A 19,354-nucleotide genomic window follows, 5' to 3' on the forward strand; every position below is an offset into this window, starting at 1 on the left:
GGAGCAATGCCTATCATGAGTTGAAGTGACAGTTCCACTTTTCAGAGCTCTCGTGGTGGAGCAATGGCTTTCATGAGTTGAACTGACAGCCTTGCTTCTTAAAAGACTGGTAGACCAGTCAAATTGGCAGCTGCTGCTTCCCCCTCCCCTGGGCACGTCCCCCTATTGCTGGTAAAAGACAGATATAGCCTTTTTAAAAAAGTTCTTCTTGCTGTTTATTCAGCAACACTGCTGCTTTTAATTCCACCCCGCCTTCGTTTATTTATTTATTTATTCCATTTTATATGCATTACTGGCTTATCCTTGGCTCACTTCCTTATGCCCCCAGAAATGTCTGCTGCCTGACTGCCTGCCTTCCCTCTCTCCTCCCCTGCCCGCCTTGCAGGGATGTTGTGGGTGTCTGGCTTTGACTCAGGGGAGAAGTCCTTCCTGCGCTCAAGTTAGACTTTTGGAAGTTCCAAATCCATTTTTCAAGTGTGGAAGAAGATTCATACTCCCCAATTCATGGCATGTTGGGATTTCCTTTGAAATGGCCCCATTGAGATGTCTGCAGGTTTAAGCCCCACCAAAAAACAGGGGATGATGGGACTGCCTTGAGTCTGGGCGTGCATCTGTATCCCTGGATAAGCTATCATGGTGGCGAGTTTGAGATTTCTAACATGCAAATTGACGGAGCTATCGAAAGGGGTGTGAATGGGGTGTTGAATTTTCATAAATTCCCAAAAAATCAGGGGATGATGGGACTGCCTTGAATCTTGGTGTGCATGTGTATCCCTGGATAAGCTGTCATGGTGGTGAGTTTGAGGTTTCTAACGTGCAAATTGACGGAGCTATGGAATGGGGTGTGAATGGGGTGCCCGATTTTCATAAATTCCCCCAAAATCAGGGGATGATGGGACTGCCTTGAGTCTTGGCATGCATATGTATCCCTGGATAAGCTGTCATGGTGGTGAGTTTGAGGTTTCTAACGTGCAAATTGACGGAGCTATGGAAAGGGGTGTGAATGGGGTGTGCGATTTTCATAAATTCCCCAAAAATCAGGGGATGATGGGATTGCCTTGAGTCTTGGTGTGCGTGTGTATACCTCCATGAGGTGTCGTGGTGCCAAACTTGAGGTTTCTAACTTTCACAGAAAAAAAGTTGTATACTTTTTTAGCTTAATGCAAGCCTATGGGGGGTGAAAAACGGAGCTCCGATCCGGATCCGGAGCTCCGAGCGAAGCGGAGCAGACATGGGCGGAGCGGGGGCGGAGCGAAGTGGGCCGATCCGCAAATCACGGATCTGGAAGTGAAGCGGAGCGGGGGGTCCATGCACACCCCTACTTCAAACCTACCTCAGGTGAGGTCCTTGGAGGAAGGCCTCAGGTGAAGATTATAGCATTTGGGTAGGTTCACACACACAAATGTACAGGGAGCCAGGTAGGCCTTTGATCTGATTTAGCATGGTTCTTTACCCTAAGCATGCATTTTTCGTCCAATTCTTATTTATTTAGGTATTTATTTTACCATATATTTGTAGGGTGGTAGTGCTGCCATTACGAACTGCTTCACATCAGCTTCTGACCACCCCTTGCAGACCATTGCCTACAGACCAATTTCTCTATATCTTCCCCAAACAGTGCAGGATCCAGGACAATAGTTGGAGCCAATCATGTGATTCTTGACAACATCTATGAAAGATATACATCCCCAAAGCACAGCCAATCATTCCAGAAGAGCTTGAACCATCACAGGATACATTCTAGGGCTGTGCTCCACTCCAATTCAGATCGCGAATCCAGAGCAGAGAAGCCTGATCCGCCTCCACCAAAGGCAGATCCTAATCAGGTCAGGGGAGCTGCGGATTGAGGCGAAGTAGTTCGCCTCCATCCGGAGCTCCGAATGCAGGTAAGGGGGGAGGGGGCTTACCTGCCTCCGCTGCTGCCGTCGCAGTCTGTGCGGTGGTGGCGAAGCCAGGTAAGGGGGGAGGGGGCCTTACCTGCCTCCTTTGTGGTCCAGTGATGGCTTCAACTGAGGCCCAGGCCTCATTTGAAGCCTGTGCCGGACCGCGACGGAGGCAGGTAAGTGGGGGGGAGAGGAGCTTACCTGGCTCCGCCACTGCCACAGTCTGTGTGGCGATGGCGGCAGAGCCAGGTAAGGGGACAGGGAGAGGGGGGTTTATTCAGCCCCCATTTTGCCCTCCTTCCCCACTTACCTGCCTCTGCCACCTGCTGCAGAGGCAAGTAAGTAGGGAAGGGGGGCAAAAATCTCAATTTGCACCTCCAGATCTCGCTCTGCAGAGTGGAGCGGGGGAGGGTTGGATCAACCCGAAGCAGATCGGCCTGATCCGAAAGTTGCGGATTGGGCCACGAAGCGATTTGGGGGGTCCATGCACAGCCCTAATACATTCTGTTATTCCTGAGGACAGCAGTGCACTGGGAACAACACTCAGGAAGAATTAGCATTAGCAGCCTTTGAGCTCCTGTCTCAGGCTGTAGCTAGACCGAAGGTTTATCCCAGGATCATCCCGGGTTCGTCCCTGCCTGAGCGCTGGATTCCCTGTGTGGCACTTAGATGAACAGGTTTGACCCCAGGACAATTCTGGGATAAACCTTAGGTCTAGCTACGGCCTCAGTTGCACCTCCACATGATTTCTAGTATGTATGAGATGGTGGAAACAGCCAGTGAGAAGTTCAAGGTCAAGAGGAGAGATTTCAAGGTTGCAATGTCTCCCACAGTCACACTAGTTTAGGGCTGCATGGGAGTTTCATTCCAGTTTGCAAATCACTTGAAAATGCCCTGTTTGGAACCCCAAACATGAATGGAAGCAAATGTTCTCCAAAAAGATCCAGAACTTGGGTTTATATTTGCAAAACCTGTACCTGAAAAATGCACAATTTTTAAGAAATACACAACTTTCTCTAAATGCACAACTTTTCAAAATAATAATAATAATAATATACACACCTTTCTCCAAACGCACTTTTCAAAATTACACAACTGTCTCACAGTGAACAATTTTCGCAAAATGCACAACTTTTGAGAAATGAACAACTTTCTCCATTTGAATGAACCTCCAAATAGGTTGCAAATGAGAACGGGAGCGAGCCGAACCAACCTTTGAAGTCAAGTACAGAGAATTTCAGCAAGCTTGAGCATTGCTGGCTCTCCCATCATTAGACTACTTGAGTCCGACTGCAGTCAGTGGGATTTGAGCAACCTAACTGGTGTACATCAGAATGGCTGAACCAAGGGTCAAAACTGGAACAGACAGATTAATCCACCCAGGATAAAGGCTTGGAACGCTCATAAAAATTTGGCTTTGAATCCCTGCACATTCAACCATGTTAGTGCTAAGTTTAGGGTTGCCAAGTCTTTATTCTAACGGGCTCCTCATCTTTCACAGCTGTATGGCAGCCAAATACAAGATACTCTCCAGGCTGGAATCAGCTGCACCTGTTGGACTTGGGCATTGCAGATAGTTGAGAATTTCCTTTCAGTTCAGTTTTGATGAAATATTTATCATCAAATGTGCAAATTTCTTCATAAATGGGATAGAAATATTTTCTTAATCGTCATCATCATACATGGAAGAAAATGAAACACGGATTTGACCATCTCTACTACAGACCCAATCTGAATCCAATCATTTATTTTTTTTAACCAATGTCCAGCTTTTAAAGTTACATTTCGGAATGATTTTTTTTTAAAAAAAAAACAATCCAAATCCAAAATCAAATCAGCCATTTATGAAAATTGGTTTTAAAAACCAAAAGCAAATTAATCATTCGTCAAAATGACCTCAGAGATATATATATATATATATATATATATATATATATATATATATATATATATATATATATATATACACATACATATACACACACACACACACACACACACATACATACATACAGATATATATATCACTCACAGCTGCCTGCCTGAGGGCTGCCCCTTTAAATCCTCCTGCTCTGGGGAAGCCCCGCCCCGTTTTCTGACACAGCACAAGCCAAGCGTCTTTAAGCTGAGCAATCGCCTTCATGCTGGCAGACAACGAGGCTGTGGAGGGACAAGCGCAGTTCTCTACCGCTCACTGGCAGGAGAGGACGTGGATCAGTCAGCTGCAGCGTGCACGGGCACACACACGCACACACACAACCACCTCTCCCTCCCTCCCTCCCTCCCTCCCTGCTGGGCAGCCAACACGACCATCTCAAGGCATATGCCCCGAGATCTGGATTGCAAGAAGAAAAAAGCAATCTGTGTCTCTCTGCCTGCCCGCCTTTCCTTTCCAATGGAGCATCGGGCATCAATAGCCGGACACTCGCCTTGTCCAGCTGTCACTCAAGGCAGAACTGGGGATCCCTGAAGCTTTAAAGAAGACGTGCGTTCTCTGTTCCATGCCCCCCCCCTTCCATCTTGCCAGTTTGGCTTAAAGGACTCCTTCGCCAGGATGTGAGCTGCGTCCGAGATCAGCTGCTTATGGGTCAGGCAGAGGTGGCCAGCCCAGCTCTGGAGTTGTCTCCACCTCCTTCTCCTCCTCTTCTTCCTCCTCCTCAGTTGCTTTGCCCAGCCAGAGAGCTCCAGGGTGGCTGCTGGTGAGAAGCTGACCTAGCAACATCCTATGTGTTAGGCAGATGAGGAGGGGAGAACGACACTGACTTCCTCTTCCTCCTCCTCCTCCTCCTCCTTCTCCTTTTTCCAAACATCTTCAGCTGGAACCATGTCACCTGTGGACTGGAGACCGGGGCCCATGGGGCAGCGGAAAGGCTCCCTTCTGCTATGCAGATGGAAAGGCTGTACAGCCAACGCTTCTGAACTGAATTGATTAATCTCCCCAGCTGGTTGGCTAGCTGGTTGCAGGCAAGGGGAGGGAGGAAGGGGGCTCTCTCTTTCCCTCTCTCTCTCTCTCTCTCTCTTCATGCAGGGAGTGGGCACCGTTTCCTATTTTCCTCACTTCTCTCCTCCATACTTGAAGGAAAGCAGAAGGGCAACCATCGTGGTGCCTCCATCTGCAGTTGAAGGGTTAATCTGAGGGATGGGACCGTACCCTGGATTTCTTTTTTAAAATGAGTGTTATTACAAAAACCGGGATGTATCGGTTGGCTTACCACCAATGTCCAGATTCACCCAGCCTTGGAGAAACGGAAGAGGATCCACGAATCTGCTGGTAAATCCGAAGGAGGGAGGGACGACAAGGCTCCCGTTCCTGCAAAACTGTTCTACAGGGTTCCACAGGAGCTGCCTTGCTAGTAAGTTGGCCTTTGAAGTTGTCTTCAGCTGCAATCTTATGCACTACCCATCCACAACCTGGTGCCCTCCAGATGTTTTGGACTCCAATTCCCATCGGATACAGGCAGCAGCATGGCCAGCGGTCAGGAATGCTAGGAGCTGGAGTCCAGGGCACCTCGAGAGCACCAGGTTGGCACACTTGCCTGAGAGTAAGTCCCACTGAAAGCAAAGAGTCGTAATTCCAAGTAGACATGTGTGAGACTGTACTGCTGGTGGATTAAGAAGGCGCCGTTCTTTTCTTTTGCAGGGTTTGTTTATTTATTTCATTGGTCAGGTCCACATGGGCACTGCTGTTCAAGGGCCCAGAAGGAGATAGCTTTGGGTGTGTGTGTGTGTGTGTGGTGGGGATGCTAAAGTTTATACGAGGTGGTGTGCAAAAAGTCATCACACAAAGTGTATTGATTTATTTCTGTGCCGTGTGTGTGAGAGAGGTGGGGTGTATCTGGAAAGCTGTGGTTCACTGTCCGAGATAATTCTCACCCAAATGTCTGATCAGTGCAGTGATGGAAAAGTGATGGAGTTTGTGGGGCAAGACAACAGGGGGGGTCTCCTAGAGCATAAGAGAGCTACGTTTCTTCAGGAACCAGGGGCCCTTTTAAATGAGAGCACAGCCCTGTCTGGTGGCTTTTGTTGGTAATCTTAAGGAACCCACGAGGACTGGAAGCCACCACACAAATCCCTGGTCACGTTGGAGTTCAGTGGTTTGGAAGAACCATGGCATTCTCCCTAGGAACACTCCTGGTGATGCTGATACCTGTTTTTCCTCACACTCCCTCCTCTCTTTCTCTGCCTGTAGGACATGGCGTGGAATTCTCTGTGCTTCCAGCATCCCGTGGATGCCCCCTTCTTATGCTGAAAACCACATTTGTCACTTTAAGGAGCTTCCCTGGATCCTGACGAGAAACCTCCAAACCTTGCTCAGGTTGGAAGCCTCACAGAGCCTCATTAAGCACTCCAGGCAATGCAAATGGCAGGAGCACCAAAGCCATCCTGTCCCGCGGGGGACCCCTCTGCAGAAAAAATGTGGAGAGAACCCTGAGAGAAGAGGAACGAGAAGAAGCCTGCAGCATCTCCTGGGAATTGTCCCAAAGGAGCATGATGAACTAGCCCGTGGTGATGCCCTCTTTGATGGGACAGCAAACATGGCATAGACTAGCGCCATCTATCAGCGTCTTTCTGCACTTTATCTAGACCCTGGTGTTTCAGAGCCGGCAAAATGGAGCACACATAGGAAGCCTGAACCCCTTAGATTGGCTGTTCATGGCAATTTCTCACAACCAGCCTTCCAGTCACATGGTGCTCCCAAATCTTTTCATACCCATGTGGCTTTTTGATCTCCAGTTGGAACACATTTGTTGGATCCGTTTTTTATTTGACCCTCTCCCAACTTTCTGGTCCCAATCCAGCTAGGGTGGGGAGATCAAAGGGTGGCAGGTGAGCGTGTCGCTGGGACTTTCTGGGGCAGGGGGGGGACGTTAAGATGTGGAGACCTCCCCAGCCAAGAGGGGCTCCGTGGAGGCACAGTCTGGCTGGGCAAAAGCAGGATGCACAGCGGCACTCTGCCCCAGCTCCCCGGCACCCTGTGAAGGATGAACACCCGGGGCTTGCAGGATAAGCAGCCCACTGACAACGCTACCAACGGCAGTAACCACAGCGAGAGGGAACGCATCCGAGGGCGCATGAAGATGGTGATCGGGCAACTCGAAGGCATCCTGCAAGAACTCAAGGAGGTGGCCAAGGAGCTCCGTGAAGTAAGTTCTTTTCAGGATGTGAGTGGGAAGATGGGAAGTTTGTCTGGAGTTGGGGATCGGTGAAAAATGGGACTTGGAGCAAGGGCCTGGCCAAGCAGGGGTAAGATGGGTGTGAATAAACTGGATTGAGGGCTACCAACAAAATGTACAAGCATTTGCGGGGGAGCGGGGGAAGATAAAGTATGGGTATGAGTAATGATAACAGAGCCCACAGAAGAAATTCATCACTAGCTCTGTGTTGAAAGGCCAGCTCCATTTCTCTGGCATCTTTTTTTTTTTTTAATATTGGCTTGCCTTCTTGAAAGATGTTTGTCTGTCATCTTAATGCTAACGAGCGACGTGCATCATGGGTGTGGCCCTTTTAAGGTTGCATCCAGGGTCCATGGCTGAGCGTTTTGACGGTGTTGCGCTGCGCTGTGGGCTTTGTAGTCTTAAATCTGTGCAAATGTGTCTTCGCCAAACTCGAGCAAACTGGGCATTTCGCTCTCGGTTGCATGGACTACTTCTCTTTAGCAGGGGGTGGGGCGGGAAGTGCCCTGCTACCAATCCCCCCTTTCCTTTGAGAGAGTGAGTTACTCACTTACTGTGCAGTCTCCTCCTGACTTCCATTACTGCTGCTAGGAGAAGGCGGAGTGAGGCAGGGCAGGGCTTTCTGGCTCTCCTAAGCATGCCTGCTTGTTCTCCAATTTCCCCCCTTCCTTTTTCTAGCAAAGGCATTCTCCGACACTATAATTAATTTCTCTATGAATGCAGCAGGCAGGCAGATCAGCCCTTTTGGACACTATTGGATTTCCAAATATGGTGCTGATTGGTTCCTCTAGAGCCAATCAGAACCCAGGCACTTGCTTGTGAATAGGGCAGCCCATCAGAACTCCCACAGTGCTCTTGGTTTTTAGTTTTCCCCCTGGAATATCCAGCACCCTTGTTATTTTTCCCTTTTAAAATATCATATTTTTTATGTTTTGTCTATTTTTTCTTGTTTAAAACCCAGCTCTTTGGGGCACAAGAGAGTGATCATGGTGTGTGTGAGTGTGAGTGAGCTGCCCCTAGAATATCCAACTCTTTGCCATATTTTCCTACTTTTGCCATCCCCTCTCCATTTTTCTGTCTGCTTGATCTTAAAGTTGACTTGCCTCAGTTTCCATTTTCTGTGCAATGGGTTGCTGCTGGTGTGGATCCAAAGACGGGTTTTGCGTGTTGCTGTGTGATCTCCCTCTGCCCGCCCTCTGCTTTGCACACAAGGACCATTTCTACACCTGCCATTTTTCCAGGGATCATTCCAGGATCATCCCGGTGCATGCAAATGACACACAGGGGATCCCAGGAGCAGGCAGGGACGATCCTTCCATTTTCCTGGGATAATCCTTCGGTGTAAAAAGGGCCAAGTTCTCAGTTGACTTGCCTCAATTTGGGTTTTTTTACCCAGCTTTCACATCTGTAAATACAACTTATCTCACCTTAGTGAAGGAAATTGACCGGGTAACTTGTGTACTTGCTTTCTCTGCTGTCCAAGTGCTAACTATAGATGGACTCACCCTACTTAGCCTTCTTTATCTTTAATCCTGACTTGCACTGGACAGCCGTTCAAACAGAAGGCATCTTCAGTTGGAGGTCTGTCCTCTGACAGCCCATTAAAGAGAAGATGCTTTCCGATAGAGGACTGGCCTCTGTAAAGTAGGACATACAGTTACCATAGCCTTAAAATGTCCATTCACAGCCTTTGTTACTTTCCCTTTTCTGTGCAATGGGTTGCTCCGTTGACTCCACCTAGTGCAACCTCCTTTACTGTGCTGTCTTCTGCCCTACCAGACTCAATGGGCACCAGCCACCACTGCTAGGATGAATGTGAGATTGTGAGATTACAAGAAACAAGCTGGAGCATGTTCAGAGGAGGGCAACGAGGATGATCAGGGGTCTGGAAACAAAGCCCTATGAAGAGAGTCTGAAAGAACTGGGCATGTTTAGCCTGGAGAAGAGAAGGCTGAGGGGAGACATGAGAGCACTCTTCAGGTTGTCACAAAAGGAAGGCCAGGATCTCTTCTCAATCCTCCCAGAGTGCAGGATGGAATAATGGGCTCAAGTTACAGGACGTCAGATTCCAGCTGGACATCAGGAAAAACTTCCTGACTGTTAGAGCAGTCAACAATGGAACCAGTTACCTAGGGAGGTTGTGGGCTCTCCTGCACTAAAGGCCTTCAAGAGGCAGCTGGACAACCATCTGTCAGGGATTCTTTAGGGTGGATTCCTGCATTGAGCTGGGGGTTGGACTCGATGGCCTTGTAGGCCCCTTCCAACTCTACTATTCTATGATTCTAAGACCTACCTCTTAGTCTGCAATGGAGGGGTGAAGATCTTGTGATGGTTTTATCATGAGATCCCCCTCTGTTTACACATGGCGTGCAACGACCTCAGATGGAGAGGCGTCATGCCTGCCATTTTTTCCAGTTAAAGGGCTAGCAGCGCATGAATGCTCGTGCGCAAAAGGTAAATTATTTTTTTAAAAAATAATTACTTCCCCTGTTCCCCCATCCCAGCTCCTCAGGAGCATTGTGTCCTGTGCATGTGTCCCGGCTCCTCGCAAGGAATCACAAGGAGCCAGGACAAACCACAGCACCCAGCCACATGTTCTGATGTCTTGGGCTCAGCCCGAGACTGTGGAAAAACCAGGCCTAAAGGGGGGGGGGGGAGATACCAGGGTAAGGGAGGGATCATCCTTCCCTGATCCCAGGATCCCCTGTGCATCATCTGAATGCACAGGGATGATTTCGGGGATCACCCTGGGATTTCGCCCCATCTAGCCATGGCCTATGATTCTATGAGATGGTTTAGCTCGTGATCGCAAGAATGCAACTGCTTTGTCAGCTGGCAGACCTAATGGGAATAAGTCATCCTCAATAATGTAAGTGGAGAGGAATGTTGGTCTAGGTTGTGTGTGCGGTAGCTTGGCAGTAGAACAAGTTGGGCTATCTTTTTCTTTTCTTTTTTAAGTGTGGAATCTGAAGTGACATCACTACAACATTTGGCATTTATGGTTCTTATTTGTGACTATCGTTTATCCTAAAAGACCTTTTGTGTGAGAAGCAAAGCAATAAATTGCACTCTTGGAAACTAGTTTTGACCTCTGCAAGAATGCACCCTTGGACCTTATGTACACTGTTACTGTCTAATATTATGGTATCTCACTGGGCTTTGATTCAAATAATAGGTTCAACCTAAATTACAAAGCACAGTGTAATCTATAATTTTGGGTGAACACACCTTCAAAATCCAATTCAGACAGGAGTGGAAATGTCACTGCGAAATCTTCTTCTCTCTCTCTTTAAATTGATGGAGTTCTGTGGAGTGTTTGTGTTTGTGAACAGAGATGTGGGATTTTCCCTGAACTATGAGATTTTCCCCCCACATTTTATTTTCCTTGCAGCTTTCACAATTCCTGAAAATTATGGCCAAATTTGCACAAATTGCAGCGAAATTTCCTCAAATTAGGGTGAATCTGCTCAGAAATTTGCACAGATTGTGGAAGCAGCAGGAAAAATTCACTTCAGAATCCAATATAAACTTCTCCTGTTGACCTTCAAAGCTTTTCACGGTCTAGCTCCTTCCTATCTCTCCTCTCTCATCTCACACTATTGCCCCGCTCGTGCTCTTCGCTCCTCTGATGCCATGTTTCTCGCCTGCCCAAGGGCCTCTACTTCCCTTGCTCGGCTTCGTCCATTTTCTTCTGCTGCCCCTTACGCCTGGAACGCTCTTCCAGAACATTTGAGATATACAAGTTCAATTGCAGCTTTTAAAGCTCAGCTAAAAACCTTTCTCTTTCCTAAAGCTTTTAAAACTTGATGTTGTTTGGACTTTATACTGTTAGTTTTACCCTACCCTGTGCCTGTTTACCCTACCCTGTGCCTGTTTGCATTCTCTTCCCCTCCTTATTGTTTTACCATGATTTAATTAGAATGTAAGCCTAAGCGGCAGGGTCTTGCTATTTACTGTTTTACTGTTTTACTCTGTACAGCACCATGTACATTGATGGTGCTATATAAATAAATAAATAAATAAATAAATAAATAATAATAATAATAATAATAATAATGTCAATCTGCAAACTGGCCTGACTCACTGCAGACTGAGTTGGGTGCCACAGTGTGAATCAGAATGAAATCTGTGGGCGAATCTAGGAAAAAACATGTCAAACTCCACTCCCCAAACGAATTCCACCAACTTCCCAAGGTGTGTGTATGGGGGGGGGGGGGGGCATAGTCAACTGGATCAAATTTACCAACACTGTGGGATACCAGACTTTGTGGAATCCCTAGAAAATATGTGTTTGTTTCTATTTGTTGTTTTTAATTGTCTTAATAATTTTTAAATGACTATTAACCATCATTAAATCATTGCAAAAAGGAGCTAAATAAATGCTTAAATAAATTAATCAATATGCTTCCAGAGATGGGTAAAAATTCAATTCATTTCATTGATGTTTATATGTAAGGACTTATGGAAATTCTCAAATTCCTTGAAAAATGATGCACATATATATATATAAATGGAATGTGGGAGAAATAAAAATGGACAGGTTCATAAATCCCGGTGGAGTCTGGTTGCTCCGATTTCAGTGGGGCTGAGACTCCATTCAGGGTTTTAGTCACAGCCAGCTCTTACTCTAATGGAGCTATGCAATGGACTGAATCTATTTTGGCAATTGGAGTTCAAGCACCTTGGATAATTCTTTCAGAATTCCATCCAGAGTGCTTTAAATACTTAGTTCTCTAAAATTCTGGATTTGAATCCCTGTGTATTCAACCATGTTCGTGGTGCTGTGCTGAATGAGGGTTGATTGGATTTGATGGATTTGATGGATTACATTTATATACCGCCCCATAGCCGAAGCTCTCTGGGCAGTTTACAAAAGTTTAAAACAGCGAACATTAAAAAGTATACGAAATTTAAAACCATCAGAAACTTAAACAGTAGAAAAACAACGGTATCCATTTAAAAACAACAGTTCTGGGGTCCGTTAAAAAACAAACAAACTTAGCGTTGTTAAATGCCTGGGAAAAGAGAAAAGTCTTGACCTGGCGCCGAAAAGGTAACAATGTTGGTGCCAGGCGAGCCTCATCAGGAAGATCATTCCATAATTGGGGGGGGGGCACCACTGAAAAGGCCCTCTCCCTTGTTGCCATCCTCCAAGCTTCCCTCGGAGTAGGCACTTGGAGGAGAACCTTAGATGTTGAGCGCAGTGTACGGGTAGGTTCATGTTGGGAGAGGTGTTCCATCAGGTATTGTGGTCCCAAGCCATGTAGGGCTTTATAGGTTAAAACCAGCACCTTGATGGAGTATTCTCTCTCTCTCTCTCTCTTTCCTGAACATGGTCCTCTCCATGCTAGGAATAGTTGTCCCTACTGAATTTTGCCAGTATACAATGGTGAGAATATTGTTTCTTTTCTTTTCTGATAAGCACTTACCAAAACTTGCAGATTTCTTCATAAATGAGATAAAAGGAACTTGAAATATTAAAACTTTGAATGCAGTAGGAACTGAAACTCACAGGTTTGTCTAGATGATAGAGGTGAGAATTCCACCCAGCCATACAAACTTCAAAAATACTTGCAATCGGCAAGCCATTTATTAATCATACCAAAGGGAGCTTGTCTGTCACTGAAAGAAATACACTGTACAAGTCTGTATAAAAACTACAGGGAAGAGATGCAACCCTCTATATTTACCACTCATATCACTGTCAGCAAGATGAAGTGCACACATTTACCCTCATTGCTCTTACAACACAAATTTGTGGCAGGGAAGGCCTGTCATGAAATATGCTGGGTTCAGCAATGTGGATTTATCCCGGTGATGGGGTTAGATCTGCCACGTTGTTTCAGGTACAATAAACTAGTAGACTTGCTGTAACAATAGGGAACGCCAGGTAGACTAAGGAGGTGAACATGCTTGTCTATCCTAAGGCAGGGGTAGGAACAGTACAGCTTGTGGGTCACAAGAAACACCCCCCCCAATAGGCAAATCTGCCCCCCAGGAAAAAAAACTGGGGGGAAACCCAAATATTTTAGGAACAGGGACTGTCAAGAAATACTTTTGTAAGCTGCCGTGAGAGCCTTTTTTGGCTGAATGGCGGCATAAAAATCCTTAAATAAATAAATAAATAAATATGTTTCTTGCCATTGAAGTATTGTTCCTAGAGCAGCCCCGTAAGTTTTTTAAAATAATAAATTAAAAAAAATCCCTGCTCCCCCCACCTCACCCCATCCCAAGGATTCTTGGATGGCTGGGTAGTTTGAGGCCTGAGATTTCTGAGTTTGGATTTATCTAATTTATTTATTTATTTATTTATTTATTACATTTTTATACTGCCCAATAGCCAAAGCTCTCTGGGCGGTTCACAAAAATTAAAACCATGAGGAACATAATAATAAAGCAACCAACAATCTAAAAACCCAAATCCAAAATAAAATATAAAAAGCACAACCAGGATAAAACCACGCAGCAGAAATTGATATTGGATTAAAACACAGAATTAAAACAGCAAAATTTAAATTTAAGTTAAATTAGGTGTTAAAATACTGAGAAATGGAAAAGGTCTTCAGAGCTGGCGATGAAAAGAATGCAGTGTAGGCACCAGGCGGACCTCTCTGAGGAGCTCGTTCCACAGCCGGGGTGCCACAGCAGAGAAAGCCCTCCTCCTAGTAGCCACCTGCCTTACTTCCTTTGGCAGGGGCTCATGGAGAAGGACCCCTGTGGACCCCTAATCAAAGCAGGTGCCAGGTCTCTGAAATGCTGTTGTGCAGGTGTTGGATTTGAGAGAGTGAGTAGTGTGTGTGTGTGTGTGTGTGTGTGTGTGTGAGAGAGAGAGAGAGAGAGAGAGAGAGAGAGAGAGAGAGAGAGAGAGAGAGAGAGAGAGAGAGAGAGAGAGAGAGAGAGAGAGAGAGAGAGAGCTCTGTGTGTGTCAGTAAGGGTATTGTATGTGAATTGTTTCTGAATGTTTGCATAGGCCTGTTTGTGGCCACCACCCCAGCAGACATCCGATGCATCTCTCTGAAACTCAACACTTGCTAAAAATTCTCTGTCTCCTATACACTAAATTGTCCATCGAAAAGATGTTTCCAAAATCCACAAGGGTATTATAATTGAAGGAGTGACCTCTCAGTGCATCTGGTGACAAAGGAGCTCCATCTCCAAATACGTCCAGCAACATCCACTATTGTGTTGCTGCCTGGTTCCTATTTAGGATTAGACCTACTGCTTATAAAATGACAAACCTGTGTCTTGATTCAGTCTGGGAGCTAACTTGATTGAACAACCTGACATAAAACAAAAATGAAACGTACTTCCTTTACTCTGAATTGACTTTTCCGTCCATACCTCCTTCCCCCTAAGGGAACAGATCATTTTAAATGCACAGTCCTTTGTAAGTGAATTAGAGCGGGGGTGTAAAACCTCAGGCCTCGGGGCCGAATCTGGAGGGCCTGAAGTTGCAATCTAGCCCTCCAGAGTTTTCCAGAAGGCTCTGCCCCCTTTCACTAAGCCACCAATCATTCCGTGGCTTCCTGGCTTTTCTGCAATCCCTGCCCCATCCTAAGCCCTAGATTCTGGCATTTAAATTTGTAAACCGCCCAGAGAGCTTCAGCTATTGGGCGGTATAGAAATGCAATAAATAAATAAATAAATAAATAAATTTAAAGCTTTACGGTAAAATATACTGATCTTCTGGGTATTTTGGCCAAACACCCTTTTGCCCTCAGCCCCACCCACTGCTGGAATGTAATCCCTGAGCAATGCTTCAAAATGGAATCCATCTTTAAACCCTGAATTAGGGGTACAACCTTTAGTCGATTAATCAATTAAACAAGATTATCAGCATCCTCATAACGAACGAATAGGATTACATACAAATTCATGGTGCCGGGATGGGTGGGGGGTACTCTACCATCTTAGAAAAGACAGCCTGCCTCTTTTGAGAGGATCATGGCACAAACATATGTTTTCTACAAACAAAGGCATTTTATTTTATTAATGAGCAAATGTATGTCCACTTAATTGGCCTATCAACATTGGTATGATTCTTTGATTTCACCATCAGCCAACAACCCTGACGTGGATGCTGAAATGCTGGAAAGTTCTACATTTATCTGATGCCGGTTGGGACTATCAATATACTTAAAAGAATCAGGATTTGTCCTTTCTCAGCATTCATCTCACAGGCTAGTAGCTGGATTATCCCTAAAGACTGACAGGATCAGCCAGGGGTCAGTTAAGGATTCAGGCTTCATGGCCCTTCTTATCCAAAGATGTTTCAGGGCTTGCTAATTTAGGGTGTAGAAAGCTCTGCCTTTAAATAAGATTCTCTACATTTTTTTCCCTCCTGTGGTGCAAGTTCAGCATCTGTCTACCTTCATAATGCATTCAATGGACAGTATCAGTAATTTGAATACTGATCTCAGTCATTTGTCTTCCTCCGAGCTTCAGTCTGTGTTTTTTGTTTTTGTTTTTTTAAAAAGCATGGATGCTTATTAATTTAAAGCCCTGTTCATCACTTTGTTGTTCTTGTTGTTGTTAAAAAAACATGCTTTAAAATGCACAAAGCCTTCCTGGATATGGAGGGAAAGTGGTTTGTGATGTCACAAGTACCAGACAATCGGTGCTGTGCACAGTTTGCTCAAGTTTTCCCTGAGCTTGAACATGGATAGGGAATTGAACATCTGTATACAAGTTCATTTCTACAGTGGTTCACAGTGGAATGCTATGTGTGTTTACTCAGATGTAAGTTTCTATGTATTAGGGATGGGCAGACACAGCTCCGTCCAGGGTCACCGGTTGCTCACCAGCTGCCGCCACAGCCCAAGCCTGCTCGCTGCACAGTGTGAGCTCCTGGATGGCTTATCGAGTGACCAGCAACGATCCTCCCAGAGTGCAGGGCACGGAATAACAGGCTCAAGATAAAGGAAGCCAGATTCAAGCTGGACATCAGGAAAAACTTCCTGACTGTTCGAGCAGTACAACAATGGAACCAGTTACCTAGGGAGGTTGTGGGCTCTCCCACACTAGAGGCCTTCAAGAGGCAGCTGGACAACCATCTTTCAGGGATGCTTTAGGGTGGATTCCTGCATTGAGCAGGGGTTGGACTCGATGGCCTTGTAGGCCCCTTCCAACTCTGCTATTCTATAATTCTATGATTCTATGATTCTACATCTTGAGTTTTGGGTCTTTCTGGAAAAGTAATGCTGTGTAGACTGCAGCCCTGAAGGGGCCATCTATGCCCACAACATCCCTACACTGTATTCAATAGGGCTTAATCCAGGTGTTTATGATCACAGCCTCAGTGACTGAAATATTGTACATGTGTGTACATTCTTTGGGAGTTAGTCTGAATCAGCCACTTTCGTGTACCACAGGAAAACATCTCATGGTTGTGCTTTTTTCCTCTTCCTCTATTTATTTACTTATTTTGGGAAGGGGGGGTCATAGTCCTTTGTTTCCTTCACCCTTGAAACACCAGATCTATATTGCCTTGCACTTGCAGTGTTGATGGCTGCTTGTCTGAGCTAGTGTGATGTCGTGGAATGCCATGCATGAGTGTGAGCCATTCAGGGAATACATTTAGAATATTTGCAGTTTGGCTTCTATTAAGGAAGGGAAAGTAGTCAGTTTGGGTGGGATTAAACCTAACCCGTGTCTTAAGGATGGCAGCAGCCTTGTGGTGCAGCTTCAGCACAGCTTCAGTAGGCAGATGAAGCTCAGGCAAGCAAGCATTAGCAATGAAGAGAAAGAGGAGGAGCTAGTGATAATGGTCATGTGAAGGTAGCCATGCTGAGAGAGGGGGGCATTGAGAACTCTGGACCCAGCACTGACTCTACCAGGCACCTGCTCCCTGCTCACTCAAACAACTGCTGCAATGCAGCAGCAGTGACCTGCATGACATGAGTGGAACAATGCATGTGCATGCACGATGACTGCTGGCATGCATGGCTGGAGCAGGCTGGCTTTCGGCCTGCTCTTTTAGTCAGGGGGCCTTTCTCAGTAGTCCTGCTTGTAATGCATTCAGAGAAGGCAAGTATGTCGGTCAGCCAGCCTGCTAGCCCAGCAATAAGGAAGCATCACCAACAACCCTGGAATGCTGGCTCAAGGGCATGGAAACAACCAGTGGGGTTCAGAAGGAATAGCTGTAGGGCTGATGCCATCCTGTCCACCCCTGTCTACCCACTCCCACAAGCATCTACTACCTACGGAAGTCACTTCTCCCAGCCCAAGGGGGAGATGAGAGGCTACCTCCAGGTGTTTAGAGGTGAATTTTGGCATGCAGGCACTCATCCCGATTGTCCTCATAGCCACGCACCCAAGGAGAGTCCAACAATTCAGGCAGCTGTGTTGATATAGATCAACAAACCAGTTCTAGCGATTCTCAACTCCACCAAGAGCAGGTCTTTTGTAAACCAAATGGGCCTTAATTGCCCATTCAAGCCACCCCGGGATTCTTGGCATTGCAACAGGGAACAAAATAATGTTGCTGGGAAAATTCACTTCCTCCAAGCTACTGTGAAGATTGCAGTGAAGCTCAGAGGGAATGAGGAAGTGTGTGTGTGTGTGTGTGAAAGAGAGGGGGGGGCAGATGATCTTGGCATCCCTGCTAATCAAAAAGTGTCAGTATCATGTCCCTGTGAGCCATGGCTCCACTACAGCGCTCGCCACCTCTAGGTACGTCTAGCCAACCCTATAGGACTGTGTGCTGGTGGAAAGGAAGCAGGGGCAAGAGAGAGCTGTGGGGCAGGGTAGGCGTTAAAGAAGTGACACTGGATAACAATTGGTGGGGGGAACATGGAGAAAGGAGGAACCAAGGAGAAAGCCAAGGTGAGCCAAAAACCTCACTTTGGTACTAGGAGACACAAGGACATGAGAAGATCAGGGAGATTTGGAAGGCTAAGAACATCTGAAGAGCCACACTGGATCAGACTGAGGGTCCATCTAGTCCAGCACTCTGTTCACATGGTGGCCAATCAGCTGTCAACCAGGGGCAGGACATGAGTTCAACTGCACCCTCCCACCCATGTTCCCCAGCAACTGGTACACACAGGCTTACTGCCTCAGATACTGGAGGTAGACCATAAACGTCAGGGCTAGTAGCCATCAATTCTCCTCCAGGAATTGATCCTACCCCCCTTTTAAAGCCACCCGAATTGGTGGCCATCACTGCATCTTGTGGTAGTGAATTCCATAAGAAGTCCTTCCTTTTATCTGTCCTGAATCTCCCACCAATCAGCTTCATGGAATGAGCCCATTGGGTTCTAGTATGGCAGAGGGAGAAAAATGTCTCCCTCTCTACATTCTCCACACCATGCAGCTCCCTCCCTCTCCCTCCCTCCCTCCCTCCCTCCCTCCCTCCCTCCCTCCCTCTCTCTCTCTCTCTCTCTCTCTCTCTCTCTCTCTCTCACACACACACACACACACACACACACACACACCCTCATAAATAAACTTTTATCCAGTGGAGGCTGGTGCCTCTGACATCCATTGGGTGGTGAATCTTCTCCGGTTTTCAGTCAGACCCAGCCAGAATTATAAAGGAGCTATCCAAAATGGGATAGGGTTCAGCACAGTAGATAGCTCCTCACTGTATTGGCCTTTTCTGACCGAAAACCAAAATGTATTCACAGCCCCACTGAAATCAGAGCCACCAGCCTCCACTGCCTGTAGATCTTTGAGCTTCGGCTCTATGGGCCCTTTACTCTCTGCTCTGTTCGGGGTGTGGGGGAGTTAAAAAAAAGAGAGTTAAAAATGAATACTTTACTATCATCCCCCTCCATGGACTCTATGCTATGGGCAAGCATGTTTTCACATCTACTTTCATCTTCCAAATCTGTTGTTCTACAGTATTGTATTAGGTGAAGCACCTGGGAGCTCCTGTAGTCAGACTAAGACCCAGAACAGATTCACCACCCCACTGACATTGGAGTCACCGCCCTCCCCTGCTGTTATCAGAATTCAGTACACACACACACACACACACCAGTAGACTTATCCTTTTAAAAGGGGTGTCATGTCTATCGCAACTTCCCTTGGTTTTAGCGCCTGATTAGCCTCTCAGTTGTATCTCGGGGACTGAGGCATGTTGAGAGGTTGTTATTATTTCAGGGTGATTCACCATATTCAAGAAACTTTGCATCTGATATATTGGACAAAATGAAAATTCATGAGAGCCAAGGTAATAATATCCATGAACAGTCTGTGAACTTAATATCTCCCCTGCCCAACAAGGGCTTCTGTTGTGTCTGATCTATGGATCTACTATTCCATCGGGCTAGAGATGGAGGCCTTTGTCATAAG

At 46.3% G+C, this 19,354-nt stretch overlaps 1 protein-coding gene across 1 annotated transcript in view; it reads left to right on the forward strand.

The window, feature by feature from the left end:
• Positions 1-6,670: 6,670 nt before the first annotated feature.
• The window catches only part of INSYN1 (inhibitory synaptic factor 1), an 80,492-nt gene continuing 67,808 nt past the window's right edge, over positions 6,671-19,354 (forward strand). Inside the window, exon 1 of the mRNA XM_063142249.1 lies at positions 6,671-7,027. Within this exon, the coding sequence (XP_062998319.1) occupies positions 6,866-7,027 (162 nt within the window). The 5' untranslated portion in view covers positions 6,671-6,865. The remainder of the gene's footprint in view (positions 7,028-19,354) is intronic.

The sequence above is a fragment of the Elgaria multicarinata genome, chromosome 16 (genome assembly GCF_023053635.1).
Source record: "Elgaria multicarinata webbii isolate HBS135686 ecotype San Diego chromosome 16, rElgMul1.1.pri, whole genome shotgun sequence".
NCBI classification, from domain to species: Eukaryota; Metazoa; Chordata; class Lepidosauria; order Squamata; family Anguidae; genus Elgaria; species Elgaria multicarinata.